This window comes from Odocoileus virginianus, chromosome 31 (assembly GCF_023699985.2).
Source record: "Odocoileus virginianus isolate 20LAN1187 ecotype Illinois chromosome 31, Ovbor_1.2, whole genome shotgun sequence".
Classification (NCBI taxonomy): domain Eukaryota; kingdom Metazoa; phylum Chordata; class Mammalia; order Artiodactyla; family Cervidae; genus Odocoileus; species Odocoileus virginianus.
Genome location: NC_069704.1, coordinates 34,508,784 through 34,527,559, shown reverse-complemented (window position 1 = coordinate 34,527,559; position 18,776 = coordinate 34,508,784). Strand labels below are relative to the sequence as shown.

The window sequence follows — 18,776 nt, the reverse complement described above, 5'->3', positions numbered from 1 at the left end:
GTGACATTTTGCAGAAATGTCAGTGACACCTCAGATGCACCTGCTTCTGTTTGGCAGTACAGGTATTTTCCCAACGTTCACAGGGAACAAGCGGCATTACCAGTTTTTTCAGAAACTGTTTCTCCAACCACTACTGAAAGACAGGACAGTGTTCCTCAATATAGACTCACTTTATGGTCAATACATTTGACACGTACAGCAGCTAAGTGAAAATTCAATCCTACATTCAGTTTTCCAAATATAAGGCAAAACTTTACCGAGCAAGATGGAGAACAGCTTCCACTATATTTGAACCATCTTTGGCGCTTGTTTCACAAAATAATGCCCCATAGGTCTGTAAAAAAAACATATATATATGTATATACAATTAAATGAAAGCTTTGATTAGGTTTCCTGGAATGTTCACTTTTAAAATCAATAAAATAAAAATATTCCCCTGTTGAGTATGCTAAAAATAATAGTTAAGTAATTGGATTCAAAGTTTCAAGACTTAAAAAAAAAAAACACGTTTGAGCCTAGTTATTCCAGTAACAGTTCCTAGTCAAAATAATATTTTTAGAAAAACTTTTTATTGTTTATTAGGGTATATCCAGTTAACAAATAATGTTGTCATAGTTTCAAGTGAATAGCAAAGGAATTCAGCCATACATATACATGTATCCACTCTCCCTCAAATCCCTGTCTCATCCAGGCTGCCACATAACACAGAGCAGAGTTTCATGTGCTATACAGTAGGTTCTTGCTGGTTATCCATTTTAAATACAGCAGTGTGTACATGTCCATCCCAAACTCCCTAACTATCCCTTTCCCCCAACCTTCCCCTGGCAACCATAAGTTCCTTCTCAAAGTTTGTGAGTCTGTTTTTGTTTTTTAAGTAAGTTCATTTGTATAATTTCTTTTTAGATTCCACATATAAGGGATATCATACAATTTTTCTCCTCTGTCTGACTTACTTCACTCAGTATGATGCTCTCTAGGTCCATCCATGTTGCTGCAAATGGTATTAATTCATTCTTTTTAATGGCTGAATAATATTCCACCCAATAAGATAATTTTTATTTTGCATCCCCCCCCAAAAAAAACCCCATCCCACTATACAAAATTTCATAGTTTAAGGTTCTTATATTCAAAAGTCACACATGCCACCAAATGTTCTCTATAAGATAACTTGAGAGAGATAAAAATGATAGCTTAAGGTAACCACACAGGAATTAAATGTTCATCAGAAGTATGTCTCCTTTAAGCCAGCAGCTAGCACACTCCTCTTCACCTTATCATCCTTTTCTATTGAGATTCAGCAGGCTTTGTGTTGCTAAAACCAATGGACATTTTCTAGCCCTCTATTATTTAACCTCCCAGTGGTTATACATATAGTCATTGATTGTTATCACTCTTCTGCTTCAGACCTTCTGATGTTTCCCATCCCTCACAAGCAATATTAAAACGCTAACCTGGCTGACAAAGCCTAGGTATGCTTGTATGGGGCCCCAGCCAACCTCCCAGTTCTATCAGTGGCCACTCTCCCTCACAACGCTCAAGTTACCCTGGCCATCCCTCTGTTTCTCCAATGCTGCAAATTTCCTCCCACCTTAGGACTTTTGCGGGCTTCCCTTGTGGTTCAGTGGGTGAAGAATCTGACTGCAATGCGGGACACCTGGGTTTGATACCTGGGTTGGGAAAATCCCCTGGAGAAGGGAAGGCTACCCACTCCAGTATTCTGGCCTGGAGAATTCCATGGACTGTACAGTCCATGGGGTCACAAAGAGTCGGACACAACTGAGCGACTTTCATTTTCAGGACGTTTGCACCTGTTGTTACCACTACCTAGGTTATCCTATATCCTTAGTAACCCCCTTCACCTGGCTGACTTTTACCTACCTTTTCAATTTTTAGGTAATCCTTCCTTGAAGTTAAGATTGTTTCCTAACTCTGAAAAAGTCAGCATTAGGAATTCCTATTACAAAACCTCTTGACATGTATTTTTCGAGCACGGCACTTGCCACAATTGTAATTGATGAAGTGTGTCTTTGTCTAACAAGCTGGAAACAACTCCTTTAGGAAAGGAGGACTGTGTGTGCTGTGGGGCCAGGTGTGGTTTACCTGTTCCTGTGTGGGACTGGGAGAGGATGTGATGGATACTCTGGAGCAGGGAGAAAGGGAGCAACCAAACAATGGGGAAAGATTACTGTGAAACTTTTACTCATGACCCCCTCAATCCACAGAAATGCTAGAATAAGTCCCCAAATGAATCTTATTTCTAGTAGAAATGGGCAGTGCTGCTGCTGAATTTCATAGTCAGGATGTTATCAGGTGAAATAGAGATGGCCTTTGAGGATGCAGGAGGGTGGCAGACATGAGATGCATAATAAGTAAGCAAACCTTGGGGAATCGATAAGAAATTGTGGAGAAGGAATAAAGTTGGCATGCGGCCAGGAGTGATGGCTCTCTAGGGGGACGAGTGGATTGCATAGGTTTAATGTCTGTCTTCCCTAGACAGTAAACTATGTGAGGGCAAGGATGGTCTCTTTTGTTCTCTATCCTTTGCTCAGCTCACAATAAAGTACTTTTCACATGGTAAATACAATTAAATATGTGTTGAATGGATCTTGTCTACATTTCATTGCCTAGTTTTAATGTTTATCATATTTGGCTCACAGTTATAACATTTAAAATAAGAAACAATTACAACTTAAAATAGGAAAATTGAAACTTCTTTTTAAAGTTCACTTGTTTATGTTATAGAGCAGTCTTTTATTGATGATGACAGACAACAATGATAGCTATGTCAAATCAGACTGTTATGGTTAAGAATTTATTTGACCCAAGGGCCATCTGATTCCTTGTTCGGGTAAAACAAGTCTTAAGAGGGCCACGAAGCATTCTGACACAATGACAGTGATGAGAGAATAAGCACTGCCCCACAACAGTAATCTGAACAGAAATGAGGGCCATTCCTTATACAAATGCATAACCAAGAATAATTTTATACTGTTCCAATTGAGTACAGATCTTAGAAAAAAGAACATGTCTACCAATTCTCTTCACCCTGTCACCCAGGTGACATATTGCATCATCTGCTGCCCTTTAGCACAGTGACCCTCTGGAACCAAAGTCAACTTTTCAAAACAGGACACCCATTCTTTTTCCTTTACCTGGATCCCAGGACGAGAGGAGGATTCCAGGAACTGGGGAAGAGTGAGGAAGAAGACAGGAGAATTTTGCCTCTTCTTTGTCACTGATACTCAGTGGGGAAAATAATCACATGATTGTTTCACCCCCACAAGGGATTTAATTATTGTTGTTAATTATTTACATTCATGGGGTGAATAGGGGGCACTGGGAATTATGTCCATGTGAGGACAGAAGACCCATCAAACAGGGTGGAGGTTTGTCAAACACCCTTTTCAGCACACGTAGAGAAAAGTGAAAGACCCCTTCCAGTTTGGACCCACTCTTACTCTTACCATGGCCAGTTTTTCTCCCAAGTACCCTGGGACACATTTTTGTCCCTCTGTTTCAGCAGTGTCACGAAGATCAGCCTTGTTTCCTACCAACATGATAGGAATGCTCTCATGGGCTGCATCCTACCATGAAGAAAAGAGAAAATGGTGCATACATGAAACATTGGACAAGTTATGAGGATGATGACAACTACAGCTACCATTTCTGAATGCCCCTTGTATGCCACATGGTGTACAGACAATATCTTTAAACTTCAAAATATCTCTAAAAGGAGACAAACTTTTCCCCATTTCCAGACCAGAACACTGAAATTCAGAGAGGTTAAATAAGATGTTGTAAGGGTGAGGGCCGAGGTCCAAGCTTACTCCATCATCCTTGCCATTACAGAAACTGATAGAAACTCAAGACGCATGACCTAGAGCTACATTTAGCTGTGGTGCTCACATAATTTGCTATAATTTTCACTCCAAACAGAAGTGATAACAAGCCGGCTTCATTATCCCAGGTACAAAACACATAAATATTCCCTCAGCTATGAGGGAACAAAAAAGGGAGTCTGAAAGTTCCACCCTCACAGCTCTCTGGCTTATGACAAAAGCAAAATACAAAGGCCCTAAAGATCAACATATTTCCTGTGAGGGGTCGATGAGCAATCATTCAAAGTACCAGTTTCTCAGGACAATGCTCCCCAGTTAGCATGTGCACACTGTCGCGGCCTTCACAGAGGAGCTGGTTGGCTGACTGGAAGATGTGAGAGGCAGAAGTAAGTTTGAGACTCCACCCCTCCCACTACCTGGCTGCTCACCGGCTGTGACTGTGTGAAATCCAGCAAGTCTCTTGCTGTTTCTGACTCCATTTCCCTGTCCGTGAAATGAAGGGGTCAGTAAGCCCCCCTCAGCAGGCTATGACGAGAACAGAAGACTATGTGACTAGAAAATCAGCCTTTTGGCTCCTAAACAAGCGAAGCGGCAGTGGTGACTGACGTGTGGGGAAATGGCTCTTTGCGGCGCCTAAACACAGCTGGGTGCTCACCCACTTTGGTGCCACACATGATGTAGCATCAAAAATGAGCCTTGAAACTAAAATTATACTTCCTTTCTCTTCTGACCACTTTCCTCCAACAGAATACCTCAGAGTGAAGTAAAAGCAAAGGGCAGAAGGAAATGAAAAGCCCTCCCGCAGACTAGACACCCCACCCATTAATGTGTTAAGTAAATGCACTCTGTGGGGAACTGCTCAGGATCATATGGAAGCCACTAATCAAATGTTCACTTAAGCCAGCCAAGACTTCTCAGAGCCACATGGGTAAGCAATGGCACCTCCTTCAAGTCTTGACTCAAATATGACCTCCTGGTCTGACCAGCCTGACTGCACTACCTGCAGCACTCAGTCCCACCATAAGGCCGTTTATCCTGGCCTTGTTTTGTTTCTACATCTAGCACTTCCTATCATCCATTTTATTTATTTATGTTGGTTGCCTTTTACATCTCCCTAATTAGAATACAAGCTCCAAAGGGTAGGGCCTTTTGTTTTTTTTTAAATGGATATACTGCCAATACATGCACGAAACAGGGATGCCCAAAATATTTTTCAATGTGTAAAAGTCAGAAAGAGATCTCACGTCTCAAGTGTCTCCATTCAACTTTTACCCAAATATCCAATCAACAAATTATTTATGACAGGTAAACAGCCATAATTTTAAGATTTTCTAACCCAGTGGTTTTCAATTGAAGTATATTAACTATTCATTCAGAGGGTCCATTCACCACTGACACTCTACTGCTTCCCAATCTTTTCATGCATCTGAACTATCTCACTGTTAGTTTTGACCCATATTATAAACTGTCCCAACAGAATTTTCCCAAATGAGAAAAGGTGAGCCATGGTGAAGGCTCACTGAGATAAGTCAAAGCCAAATGCCAAGTGGCATCTCATTTTTTCTCCAGTAACAAATTCAATATTTCATCTTGAATACACTTTTCTCCCTTTTCTGACCCTATGAAAGGTAACACCAATAGCTAAATGAATCACTTACCACAAGTAGGTGCTTACTTATCTAGCAAATTATGGCAGTAGGGCACATGGCATAGGCCATAACTAGTCACATAAGGCTTTTTCAGCCCTATGGCTGACCCTGCCTTTTGTGTCTTGAGTATAATCCAAAGTCTTAAAAGGGAGATCAAGTCCAAAAGTTTCAACAATAAACAGTTTTGCTATAAATCTTAAATATCTATGTGTATGAGTTAGTTGAGATTATCCATTCTTCTCTCGGTCTCCCCAGAGCTTCATCTGTTCCCTCGAGTAGATGCCTCTCCTCTATGCACTAACTACCTTGGAGATCCTTTCTTGATATTGGAGAAGTTTTTCTTAACCTGCTGCTCATTCTGGAGTTTCATCAAAAGAACAACCAGTGTTGAATCAGGAGGTCTAATTCTCCCTTCCACTCTAACCTCTAAATGACTAAAAGCCATTGTCATGAACTTTCTATGCCTCAGGTTTCTCATAAAAAGTGAGAACAATGTTACATTTACTTCCATTCTCAGATATGTTACAGAGGTGAATATAACATGTAGAAAATTTTGTGAAATAAAAATACATAAATGTCAACATACTTTTGATGTATATATAATTTTAAGTCATGATTTTTCAGTTGGGCAAAATGCATATTTATCATTGAGTCTTATTGCCATTTTTCAGTCAGTCACTTCTTACATCTTTAGTTAGAAAGAGAACATTTTGGTATTTTACAGGGTATGAAACAGGCCCAACTGAAGAATCTAGAGGCAGATTTGAGATCAGGCAGCAGTTCTCTGTTCAGCCACCACTGCACTTAATGCCTGTTAAAAATTATAGATCATAGACATACTTGAAAAATTGTATTAGCCACTAGTGTTTTTTTTCCCAAGAGACTACACTGAATCATGGCTTGAACTGTAGTTTTATGGTGATTAATAATGTTGGTAGCACATTAACTACGGTCAAAATAGTTTCCTACTTTAAAAAATTATTGACCATGAAACAATTGATATGAAAGCTCCTCAGATGAAAGACACCATCTCATTTGAGCAAAAGAAAGCATAGATAGTAACTACACATGTTTAAAATACCAATTCGTATGTTAGTAGTACGTTGGGTATGTAAAGACCCAAATCTTGATCAGAATAAGGCTGAGAACATGGTTCCTACAGAATTTGGACCAGGTGGTACGAGGTGGTGATGGTATTTCACCTACACTTCTAGCACACGTGGAAGCCCCTGTTACACCTCCAGTCACACTGCACATCCAGCTCCATCACCCTCTTGTTTGTGAGAACTGCTTTTCCTTGGGTTGTCTGGATTTTCACTTGCTGCCAATCGGGTTCTGATCATATTAAAATCCAGAACTTCTCCCTCTCCCACCAACACTCAGAAGCTCACTTTATTAGTGTCCTTGGTTCTGTGGGAACTGGCCCGCTACTAAGGAGGAGATCAGTGCTGCTAAGTACTATTAGGAACCCTGCCTCCCATATCCAGTTCTTTCTGAGAGCCTGGATCAATGATTTCTGAGTTCATTTTTACAAAGAAGAGAAACAGCATTTCCTGAGATCCAGCCTATAACTCTCCCGTGTAATTTTTCTGTTGTCTGTTTTGATTTCTTACCTCAATCATATCTACCCATTCTCGTACATTAAGAAAGCTTTGCTCACACGTAACATCATACAGCAGCAAAACACCATCTGCTCTTCTGAAGTAAGACTTGGCAATGCTTCTGAATCTGGAAAAAAGCATGAAGGTAACAGTTCTAATCAGTCAGTCCGTTTGGTGTTGCCTCATTCTTCATCTCTTTTATGCTCACTTTTTTTCTCCCCTCATCTTTAAAGCAAGCCTTGGGACTTCCCTGGTGGTCCAGTGATTAAGAAGCTGCTTTGCAATGTAGGGGGCGCAGGTTCGGTCCCTAGTCAGGGAACTAAGATCCCACATGCCTCAGAGTAACTAAGCCTAGGCGAAACTGCTAACCCCTTGTGCCACAACTAGAGTGTCTATGTGCTGCAATGTAAGATCCTACATGACAACTAAAACCCGATGCAGCAAGTAAATAAATAAATTAAAATATTAAAAAGAAAAACCAAGCCCAATTGAGAAGAATCTAATGGCAACGTATTTCTGTGAAATAGTCATCCCAGAGGCCTAGAATAACCTAGTGAAAGGTAACAGGAGAAGAATCTGCACTAGTGATTTAGAAAAGTCAATCATTTTCTCCACCAAACAATCTCAAGAAAACCTACAAAGCCCAGCACCTAGTCAGGACAAGGTTGAGAGCATAACTTCTAAAAATGTCAGCCTCTGCAACAAGCTACTGGAACCCAGGTGTGGGACACAGAGAAATATGGAAGGAGAGGCACATCCAAGCAAAATTATTTTTTGGGTGGTGGGTAGGGAGTCCTGTGGGTGGCTGGAAGAAGACCCAACCATGTGGAACACCACAGGGTACACACAGGGGGTGTGGGGGACTTCCCAGCGGAAGAGCACACCTCAACCTATTTGTCCTAACTCAACCAAGTATAATATTTTGCAAGATCTTAAATAGGGCCCTGTCAACCACACATTTTTTAAATGCTGCTAGAAAGTATGAGCTCCATGTGGGCAGGTATTTGTGCATCTGTTCACTGCTGAATCTGAACACCCTAACTGGTGCCCCGTGACAGAGGCTGACAGGTGCCCCCAAGCTTTTTTGCTGCACAACCAGGTTCAGTCTGTTCCCAAAGAGGTAGATAAGATTAAGACCTATGCTTCACACTTCTGTCCATCAGCAATGAAAGAGAGAGGGTACTGTCTGTCGCCATATGCAACTCTGCAGTTTAGTTTGTGTCTCTGCCCTTGAACAGAGGAGCTGACGGGTCCTCTTCTCCATCTTCTCTGGTGCCCCAGCTCCCCAGCTGCTCAACTGTTGCCACTTTCAGGAGTGCTGCCTCACCGACATTCTCTCATTAGGATAGGGCACTCTCTTTTTCCCAATGGGTCACCAGTTCAAAGGGAGCTTGGAGGGACTCACATGACTGATGATGGATGAGTGAAGAAGGAAAGGATGTGGAAAAAAGCGAGCATTCTTAAAATTCTAACACTATAGCAGAACTATATTATCATGAACACAAAAGACACCGAATGTCTTACAAGGCTTGTGCATGCAAACCCCAGCAGAATTCAAAGCACTGGGGAAAGTACTTGCCTCTCCTGGCCAGCTGTATCCCAAAGCTGCAGTATTGTCCGTTCTCCATCTACAATGAGCATTTTCATTTGAAAATCAACTCCTGAAAAAGAATATAAGAGAACATGGAGAACACAATGTAAATAATTCCATTGGATTTTACTTTTCAAGCCCTCTTTAGATGAGACAAAGGCCAAAAAGGTGAAGTTCAGCAAGACAGAGGAAAGAACCTGGCCTTCAATGAGAGTGACCTTCACCTACTAATTATAAGCCAGACCACACATGCACATCACAGGTTGGCTGACTTGGGGAAGGATTTAATCTGTGGACAAAAGGAAAATCTATGTTCTGTTTTCACGTAATTAGATGGACTTAGTTTTATGTGTGTGCATGCACATAAATATGCCTATGTATATATGCAGGTATATCCATGTGTGTATGCATATGTATATAAGTACATGTATATGGTGTGTATATATGCCAGGTGCTCTAGCAACTTAACCAAATACTTTAGGCTTTTTATGACTCAAACTGAAGTGAATCTTGAAGGGTTATAACAGTGCCATAAATTTACAAAGATATCCATTGTGAAGAGGGTAACCAATCTGTTTTAGCGTTTCTGGTTATGAAAATAAGAGTTCTTTAGATAAAGAAGAAGAATAAATGATAATTTGCATATGTTCAACTCCTTTTACTGATTATTATGCAAATGTGGAAATGAGGAGACTACTTTTCCTTGTTCTGAGAGGTATCATTCATGTGTTCCATTGTGAGGGAGCGGAGGGAACATACACTTGGCTATAATTCTGACCATGATGACAAACTGGGCATCGGTAAGATCACTTTATCAACATCAAGTGATACCTGATCAGAAAGGCTTTCCCTGGGCATCCTGTGCCAAAGGGCACTTCTCCCGAACCTTATTTTTTAAAGTGTATTTCTCATCCATTTCCCTCTTTGTGGGCTGGGATCTAGTTGACTTTGTTTACTGTGTATCTGCAGGGCTTTACTGGTGGCTCAGTCGGTGAAGAATCTGGCTGCAATGAAGGAGACCTGGGTTGGGAAGATCCCCTGGAGGAGGGCATGGCAATCCACCCCAGGATTCTCTTGCCTGGAGAATCCCCATGGACAGAGGAGCCTGGCAGCTGCAGTCCATGGAGTTTCAAAGAGTCGGATACAACTTAGCAACTAAGCAGTGCCTATAACAGTACGTGGCTCACAGTAGGACTCCAGAAGTGCTTGCTGAATAAATGAATCTGTCATCTCTGGCATTAAACTCGGTTTGGTTGATCTCACTGGGTAAGCAGATACCTCAGTCCCTTGTTAGTCTTCCTTTCCCAAATTTAGTCCTTGGCCAAAGCAGAGGACTATTCTATAGAGAAGGACACGTGAGCACTGACACATGTATGTACCTATGTATCATACGGAGGGAAAAGAGAGAGATCTGTGGGTCTGTGAATATAATACCTAAAGAAAATAGAATCAACCTAAAGAAGGTCATTTTCCCATTATCCTCTGAAAAAGAACCGTACCCAGGGTAGCACTTGTGTTTCCTCGAAATTCATTCTTGCAAAGTCTCATGAGGAAACTCGACTTCCCCACTGCAGCATCCCCGGCCAGCACAATCTTGAAAGCTTTCTGCGAGCTGGAAGATTTATGGCTCTCATCCACCATGTCTGTCTAGGGGAAGGAAGCCACAGTGGGTGACAAAGGCAGTGCCCGCTTTCTTCCTAGTAACTTATATGACATGAAAATGAAGAGTGTTCATGAAGAGAAGTGTCTCTGAAACCACGTACCTGTGGTGAAAGCGCAGAGATGGGCTTTCTTGAGGAGTTAATGACGCTGCCTTCACTAGCAGATCCTGGGGGCTTCCAGTTCAGGATGGAAGCCATGCCTTCTGAGCCATAAGTCTCTTCATCCCTTATATCAGGAACCTGTTTTTTGTTTTTTTTTTAAAGTCGGTCATTAAAAAACAAAGAAAGTCTTTCATTACACACATACATTGTGAAATAAAAAGAAGAAAAGTATGCTGCTGAATCAACAGTCAATGCTGTTAGGGAACAGAGTGGCCACAAAAGGAAACCTGTTTTCCTTTTTCCCTAAATTGGTAGAGAAAAATGTTCTCCCAACTACGTTTCACGTGTATAACCTTTGAAACAACGCCCATGACAGGTAAAGCTCAAACAGGGTGGGATATATATTTCTGTGGAAGAAAGGACAGCAGGCCTAGGACTTGAAGCAGTGACTTCAGGGCTTACGTCCATGTCCGAAGCATCACCCCTAAAGCTCTCTTGCGTGCCGTGCGACCTCTGGAATCCCCTCTGGTGCTTGTACTCCACCTCCGAGTCATACTCGTTGGAATCTCGCAGGGTAGACAAGCCACTGTCGAAGCAGCTCTCAGGCAGGCTGTCAACATCATAATTCATCCTCTGCATGGGGTCACAGAGGGCCAGCGAATCACAGTCCTCATCCATGTAGGAAGAGCGGGATGACCTGGTAATAAAGGAGAGGACTGCTCTACCTGAGGGCTGGTGATGCTCAAGATGACACAGCAATGGAATCAGACCAATGGAATCAAGACCAATATCTTTGTTCTTACCAAGAGCTATAATGTATTCCATGATTAAGCATCAGGGGAAATAAAAAACTCAAAGAAACAGCTCATTCTATGCAAAAATTGATTAAGATAAAGCCATTTAAGTCAAGTCAAACATTTAATAAAGGAAGTCATTAAAAAAAAGTCACCTTCCTTATACAAAAAGAATCAGAATGTCCAGGATGTAAATGCAATCTCAAGTTGTGTTAACAAAAACGTATACAGAACATGGGAACCTTTATATTCTGATGTGGCTGGACCATATTCTGAACAGTGTGTTCATTTCTGGATAATATCTCTATTGTGATTTGAGACTTATAAGCCTTCGGTCTGAGAAATGATTCAGTGCACTTGGCTTAAGTTGTAATTGTTTCTTATCTCCTCAAATACTTGGAAGAGTTGACACTAAGGGCCAACTGATAAACTTTTCCGGGAGTCACATCTCTAATCAACATGGTGAAAAATGACAGGCAGTTAGAAATGTACGACCCTGGAATGGTTTGGCATATGAGATGAGTTTTCTGCCACCGAGTGCTGACAGCTCTGGAAAGACTCTGATGGGAGGAGTTTCCTAGGAAGGTGCACCATAGAAAAACTAGAAATCCCGACTTCTATGCATCTTTCCACTTGGGTGACTCCAATATTTTATAAATGTTCATCTTCTCATTTTATTTTGCTTTTCCATTTGATTCCCATAAGTATCTAAGTTTACATTGAAATAAAACAAGAGTAACAACTTATTTAGTCCCTGCTACACATTGGGAACCATACTAGCCACTTGGCATATACGATATCATCAGAAAGAGGAAATGGGAAGGAAACATAGATCTCCAGATATGAGAAATATTCTCATGTGAAATATGAGAACTATTCTCAGATGAATATTCTTACACAAGAAAGGGTAATCTTTACAGAAATATAAGCCATATAAACCTGAGAAGTCAAAAATATTTTGGTATCATTAGCATATGTTTAAAATTAACTAAAAAGGCAATTTAATAACCTAACTTTCTGTAAATATGTTGCTCAATTATAAAGTCTTTCTCCTGCGACAGGAATTTCATACCATATCTCAATCTGCTTAGCTAAATGTGTGTACATTTTTTTAAAATTTGTCTTATCTTTTATGAAACTCTCCTTCTAACACTGATTTTGGGTCAAGCTGTAAGGAACCTATAGAAACCATTTCATTATAATATAGTACAAAATCAGCTCCATGTTATGATTAGTCAGAACATTTTTTTTTAACCTATTTGTATTTCTGATTAGGAATGACAGAGAAAAAAATCCTGATTGAAAAAGACACCTTCATATAGAATCTAAATTAAAAATATAGGTATAGATCAGACTTTCTCAAACTCAACTAATACACACAACCTTTCAAAAGTAAACTAGTCTTTTTGCCTGAAGAATATTTTCATTACAATTAAATATGTAAAAATATAACACAAGTTATTATATATTTTAGAGTTCTTAGAAAAAACACAAAACTAAAACAAATATACAACTTAAAATAAGGACACAAAAGCAATAAATAAAACTAAATTTACAGGATGCTTTGATTAAAAAAATTTTAATTGAAGTATAGTTGATGTATACTATTATATAAATTATAGGCACAGAATATAGTGATTCACAATTTCTAAAGGTTATATACTCCATTTATAGTTATTATAAAATATTTGCTATATTCCCTGTGTTGTATAATATATCCTTATAGCTTTTTTTATGCCTAATAGTTTGTACCTTTTACTACCCTACCCCTATATTGCTCCTTCCTCCCCTCCCCACTAATAGCTATTAGTTGGGTCTCTATATTTTTAAGCCTGCTTCTTTTCTATTATATTCACTAGTTTGTTGCATTTGTTAGACACACGTAAGTCCCAACATCCACTGGATCATCGAAAAAGCAAGAGAGTTCCAGAAAAACATCTATTTCTGCTTTATTGACTATGCCAAAGCTTTTGACTGTGTGGATCACAATTAACTGTAAAATTCTGAAAGAGATGGGAATACCAGACCACCTGACCTGCCTCTTGAGAAACCTGTATGCAGGTCAGGAAGCAACAGTTAGAACTGGACATGGAACAATGGACTGGTTCCAAATAGGAAAAGAAGTACGTCAAGGCTGTGTATTGTCACTCTGCTTATTTAACTTATATGCAGAGTACATCATGAGAAATGCTGGGATGGAGGAAGCACAAGCTGGAATCAAGATTGCCAGGAGACATATCAATAACCTCAGATATGCAGATGACAACACTCATGGCAGAAAGTGAAGAAGAACTAAAGAGACTCTTGATGAAAGTGAAAGAGGAGAGTGAAAAAGTTGGCTTAAAGCTTAACATTCAGAAAACTAAGATCATGGCATCGGGTCCCATCACCTCATGGCAAATAGATGGGGAAACAGTGGAAACAGTGTCAGACTTTATTTTTCTGGACTCCAAAATCACTGCAGATGGTGACTGCAGCCATGAAATTAAAAGACTCTTACTCCTTGGAAGGGAAGTTATGACCAAGCTAGATAGCATATCAAAAAGCAGAGACATTACTTTGCCAACAAAGGTCCATCTAGTCAAGGCTATGGTTTTTCCAGTGGTCATGTATGGATGTGAGAGTGGGACTATAAAGAAAACTGAGCACCGAAGAATTGATGCTTTTGAACTGTGGTGTTGGAGAAGACTCTTGAGAGTCCCTTGGACTGCAAGGAGATCCAACCAGTCCATCCTAAAGGAGATCAGTCCTGGGTGTTCATTAGAAGGAGTGATGTTGGAGCTGAAACTCCAATACTTTGGCCACCTGATGCAAAGAGCTGACTCATTTGAGAAGACCCTGATGCTGGGAAAGATTGAGGGCAGGAGGAGAAGGGGATGACAGAGGATGAGATGGTTGGATGGCATCACTGACTCAATGTACATGGGTTTGGGTGGACTCTGGGAGTTGGTGATGGACAGGGAGGCCTGGCGTGCTGTGGTTCATGGGGTTGCAAAGAGTCGGACACAACTGAGACTGAACTGAACATATAAGAAAAATCATACAGTACTTGTCTTTCTATGTCTGACTTATTTCATTTAGCATAATGCCCTCCAAGTCTATCCATGTTGCTGCCAATGGCAAAAAATGTCATTCCTTTTTTAATGGATGAGTTGTATTTCACAGTATACATCCTTTTTATCCATTCATCTGCTGATGGACACTTAGGTTGCTTACATATTGTGGCTATTGTAATGCTACTATGAACACTGGGCTGCATGTATCTTTTAGAATTTGTCTTTTTTTTTTCAGATACATACCCAGAAGTGGAATTGCTGGGTCATAATATAGTTCTATTTTTAGTTTTTTGAGAAACCTCTATACTGTTTTCCACAGTGGTTGCAACCAATTTACATTCCCACTAACAGTGTAAGAGAGTTCCCTTTTCTTTGCATACTCATCAACATTTGTTATTTGTGTTCTTTTTGATGATACCCATTCTGACAGGTGTGAGGTGATATCTTATTGTGTTTTTGAGTGGAATTTCCCTGATAATTAGTGATGTTGAGCATCTTCTCATATGCCTATTGGCCACTAGCATCCTCTTTAGAAAAATGTCTATTAAGTTCTTCTGCCAATTTTTTAATTCAGTTCTTTGTTTCTTTGATGTTGAGTTGTATAAGTTGTTTATGTATATTGGATATTAACCCCTTATCGGTCATATCATTTCCAAATATTTTCTGCCATTCAGTGGGTTGTCTTTGATTTTCTGATAGTTTCCTTCACTGTGTAAAAGCTTGTAGGTTTAATTAGGTCCCATTTGTTTGTTTTTGCTTTTATTTCCTTTGTTTTAGGAGACAGATCCAAAAACTATTCTATGATTTATATCAGAGTGTTCTGCTTACATATTCCTCTATGAGTTTTATGGTGCCTGATCTTATACTTAGGTCTTTAATCCATTTTGAGTTTATTTTTGTATATAGTGTTAGAGAATGTTCTAATTTCATTCTTTTACATAAAGCTATCTGGTTTTCCCAGGACAGCTACTTTAGATATTGTGTTTTCTTCATTGTATATTCTTGCCTCCTTGTAATAGATTTATTGACCATAAGTGCATGGATTTATTTCTGGATTCTCTTATTCCACTGATCTATGTATGTGTCTGTTTTGATGACTGCAACTTTGTAGCACAGTCTGATGTCTGTGAGTATGATTCCTCCAGCTGATATTCTTTTTCAAGATGATGTTGGCTATTCAGGTTGCCCTGTGTTTCTACACAAATTTTAAAATTATTTGCTCTAGTTCTGTGAAAAGTGCCTTTGGTATTTTGTTAAGGATTACACTGTTAGGGATTACATTGACTGTAGATTGCACTGGTCATTTTAACAAAATTAATTCTTCCAATCCAAGAATACAGTATATATTTCCATCTATTTGTGTTATCCTCAATTTCCTTCATTGGTGTCTTATAGCAGTAGTCCCCAACCTTTTGGTACCAGGGACTGGTTTCATTGGAAGACAAGTTTTCCATGGACCAGAGTGGGAGGTATGATTTAAGGATGATTCAAGCACATTACATTTATTGTGCACTTTATTTCTATTTTGTGGCAACCTCAGGATATTTTGCCTTGACTTTAGGGTTAGGGTTCACACTCCTATGAGAATCTAATGCTGCTGCTGATCTGCCAGGAGGCGGAGCTCAGGCAGTACTGTGAGCTATAAATACAGATGAAGCCCCACTCACTCCCCTGCCACTCACCCCCTTTTGTGTAGCCCGGTTCCTAACAGGCTACAGACTGGGGTTGGAGATCCCTGTCTTACAGTTTTCCAAGACAAGTCTTTTACTTCCTTATGGAGGTTTATTCCTAGGTATTCTTATTCTTTTTGATGAGATGGTAAATGAAAAGATCTCAATTTCTGATAGTTCACTGTTAGTGTATAAAAATGCAACAGATTTCTGTTAAATTGATATAAAATTAATATGCAAATTACAAAACATACAAATTTGTATATTATGTACTATTATATTATCATAATATTACAAATTTGTAATATACAAATTACATTAATTAAATTAATATACAAATTAATTTTGTATCCAGGAACTTTACCAATTCACTGATGAACCTAACAGTTTTATGATAGCATCTTCAGGATTTTCTACGTATAGTTTCACGTCATCTGCAAACAGTGAGTTTCACTTCTTTCTTTCCAATCTGAAATCCTTTTGTTTCTTTCTCTTCTCTGAGTGCTATGGATAGGACTTCCAAGATCATGCTGAATAAAAGTGGCAAGAGTGGGCATGCTTGCCTTGTTCCTGATTTTAGAGGAATGTTCTCAGTTTTTCATGCTGAGTATGATATTAGCTGTGGGTCCATCATATATGGCCTTTATTATTTTGAGGTATGTTTCCTCTATGCCCACTTTTTGCAAAGTTTTTTCAATCATAAATAGATGCTGAATTTTGTCAAAGGCTTTTTCTCCACCTATTGAGATGATCATATGGTTTTCATTCTTCAACTTGTTAATGTGCTATAGCACATTGAAACAAAAATCCTTGCATCCCTAGGATAAATTCCACTTGATCATGATGTGTGATCATGTATGATCATGATGTATTGTTGGATTTGGTTTGCTAATATTTTTTGTTGTTGTTGAAGATTTTTTTGCATCTATGTTTATCAGTGATATTGGCCTATAATTTTCTTTTTTAGTGATACCTTTGGTTTTGGTATCAGGGTGACGGGGGTCTCATAGGATGAGTTTGGAAGTATCCCCTCCTCTGCAATTTTTTGGACTAATTTGAGAAAGATAATTGCTAACTCTTCTCTAAATGTTTGGCAGAATTCACCTCTGAAGCTATCTGGTCCTGGACTTTTGTTTGTTGGGAGTTTTAAAATTATGAATTCAATTTCATTACTGGTAATTGTTCTGCTCATATTTTCTATTTCTTCCTAGTTCATTCTTGGGAGACTGTACCTTTCTAAGAATCTGTCCATTTCTGGACAATCCAGTCTGTCTTTTAGGTTGTTCACATTACTGGCATATAGCTGTCTGTAGTAGTCTCTTATAATCCTTTGTATTTCTGTGGTATTGGCTCTAACTTTTCCTTTCTCATTTCTGACTTTATTGATTTGGGCCCTCTCTCTTCTTTTTTGATGAATCTGGCTAAAGGTTTATCAATTTTATCTTTTCAAAGAATCAACTTTTAGTATCACTGATCTTTTCTATATCTTTTAGTTTCTATTTCATTTATTTCTGCTCTGATCTTTATAATTTCTTTTCTTCTACCAACTTTGGATTTTGTTTGTTCCTTCTCATTGCTTTAGGTGTAAGGGTAGGTTGTTTATTTGCGATTTTTGTTTCCTGAGGTAAGCTTGTATTGTATAAACTTTCCTCTTAGAATTCCTTTTGCTGTGTCCCATAGGTTTGGATCATTATTTTTTAGTTTTCATTTACCTCTAGGTATTTTTTTGATTTCCTCTTTGACTTTCTCAGTGATCGACTGGTTCTTTCATAGCATATTGCTTAGTCTCCCATGTGTTTTGTTTCTTTACAGTTTTTTCTTGTAGTTGATTTCATCTCATTGTGTTGTAGTTGGAAAGATGCTTGATATGATTTCAGTTTTCTTAAATTTACTGAGGCTTGTTTTGTTTTCATATAATCTATCCTGGTGAATGTGCCATGTACACTTGAAAGAATGTGTATTCTACTACTTTTGGATGGAACGTTCTCGCTATATCAATTAAGCCATCTGATCTAATGTGTCATTTAAGGCCTATGTTTCCTTATTGATTTTCTATCTGAATGATCTGTCCATTGATGCAAGTTAAAGTCCCCCACTACTATTGTGTTACTGTTGATTTTTCCTTTTTTGTCCATTAATATTTGCTTATATATTTAGGTGCTTTTATGTTGGACTTCCCTGGTGGCTCAGATTGCAAAGCGTCTGCCTACAATGCGGGAGACTTGGGTTCAATCCCTGGGTCGGGAAGATCTCCTGAGAAGGAAATGGTAACCCACGCCAGTATTCTTGCCTGGAAAATCCCATGGATGGAGAAGCCAGGCAGGCTACAGGCCATGGGGTCGCAAAGAGTCGGACACGACTGAGCGGCTTCACTTTCACTTTCACTATGTTGGGTTTAGATAAATTTACAATTGTTGTATCTTCTTGGATTCATCCCTTGATCATTATGTAGTATCCTTTTTGTCTTATAGTCTTTATTTTAAAGTCTATTTTGTCTGATATAAGTACTGCTATTCCAGCTTTCTTTGGATTTTCATATTTATGGAAATCCTTTTCCCATCCCTTCGCATTCAATCTGTGTGTGTCTCTAGATCTGAAGTGAGTCTCTTGCAGGCTGCACGTATATGGGTCCTGTTTTTATATCCATTCAGTCACTCTAAGTCTTTTGGTTGAAGTATTTAGTCCATTTACATTACCACATTATTGACGGGGTGATTTTAGCAGAAACTAACGTCTATGGCTGGGGATTGGTTCTGTAAGTGAACGTCAAAATGTCTCTTGTCAGTAATGTTTGGGTAACAAAAGACATATAA

The 18,776-nt window shown here is 39.2% G+C and overlaps 1 protein-coding gene across 2 annotated transcripts in view; it reads right to left on the bottom strand.

The window, feature by feature from the left end:
- RASEF (RAS and EF-hand domain containing) overlaps nucleotides 1-18,776 on the bottom strand; it is a 90,375-nt gene that overhangs the window by 9,289 nt on the left and 62,310 nt on the right. For both annotated transcript variants that reach the window (XM_070459587.1, XM_020892911.2), the window contains exons 10-16: nucleotides 10,906-11,140; nucleotides 10,444-10,581; nucleotides 10,180-10,327; nucleotides 8,669-8,750; nucleotides 7,102-7,216; nucleotides 3,465-3,584; nucleotides 258-334 (exon numbers count right to left, since the gene is read on the bottom strand). In XM_070459587.1, coding sequence (XP_070315688.1) covers nucleotides 258-334; nucleotides 3,465-3,584; nucleotides 7,102-7,216; nucleotides 8,669-8,750; nucleotides 10,180-10,327; nucleotides 10,444-10,581; nucleotides 10,906-11,140 — 915 coding nt within the window. The remainder of the gene's footprint in view (nucleotides 1-257; nucleotides 335-3,464; nucleotides 3,585-7,101; nucleotides 7,217-8,668; nucleotides 8,751-10,179; nucleotides 10,328-10,443; nucleotides 10,582-10,905; nucleotides 11,141-18,776) is intronic.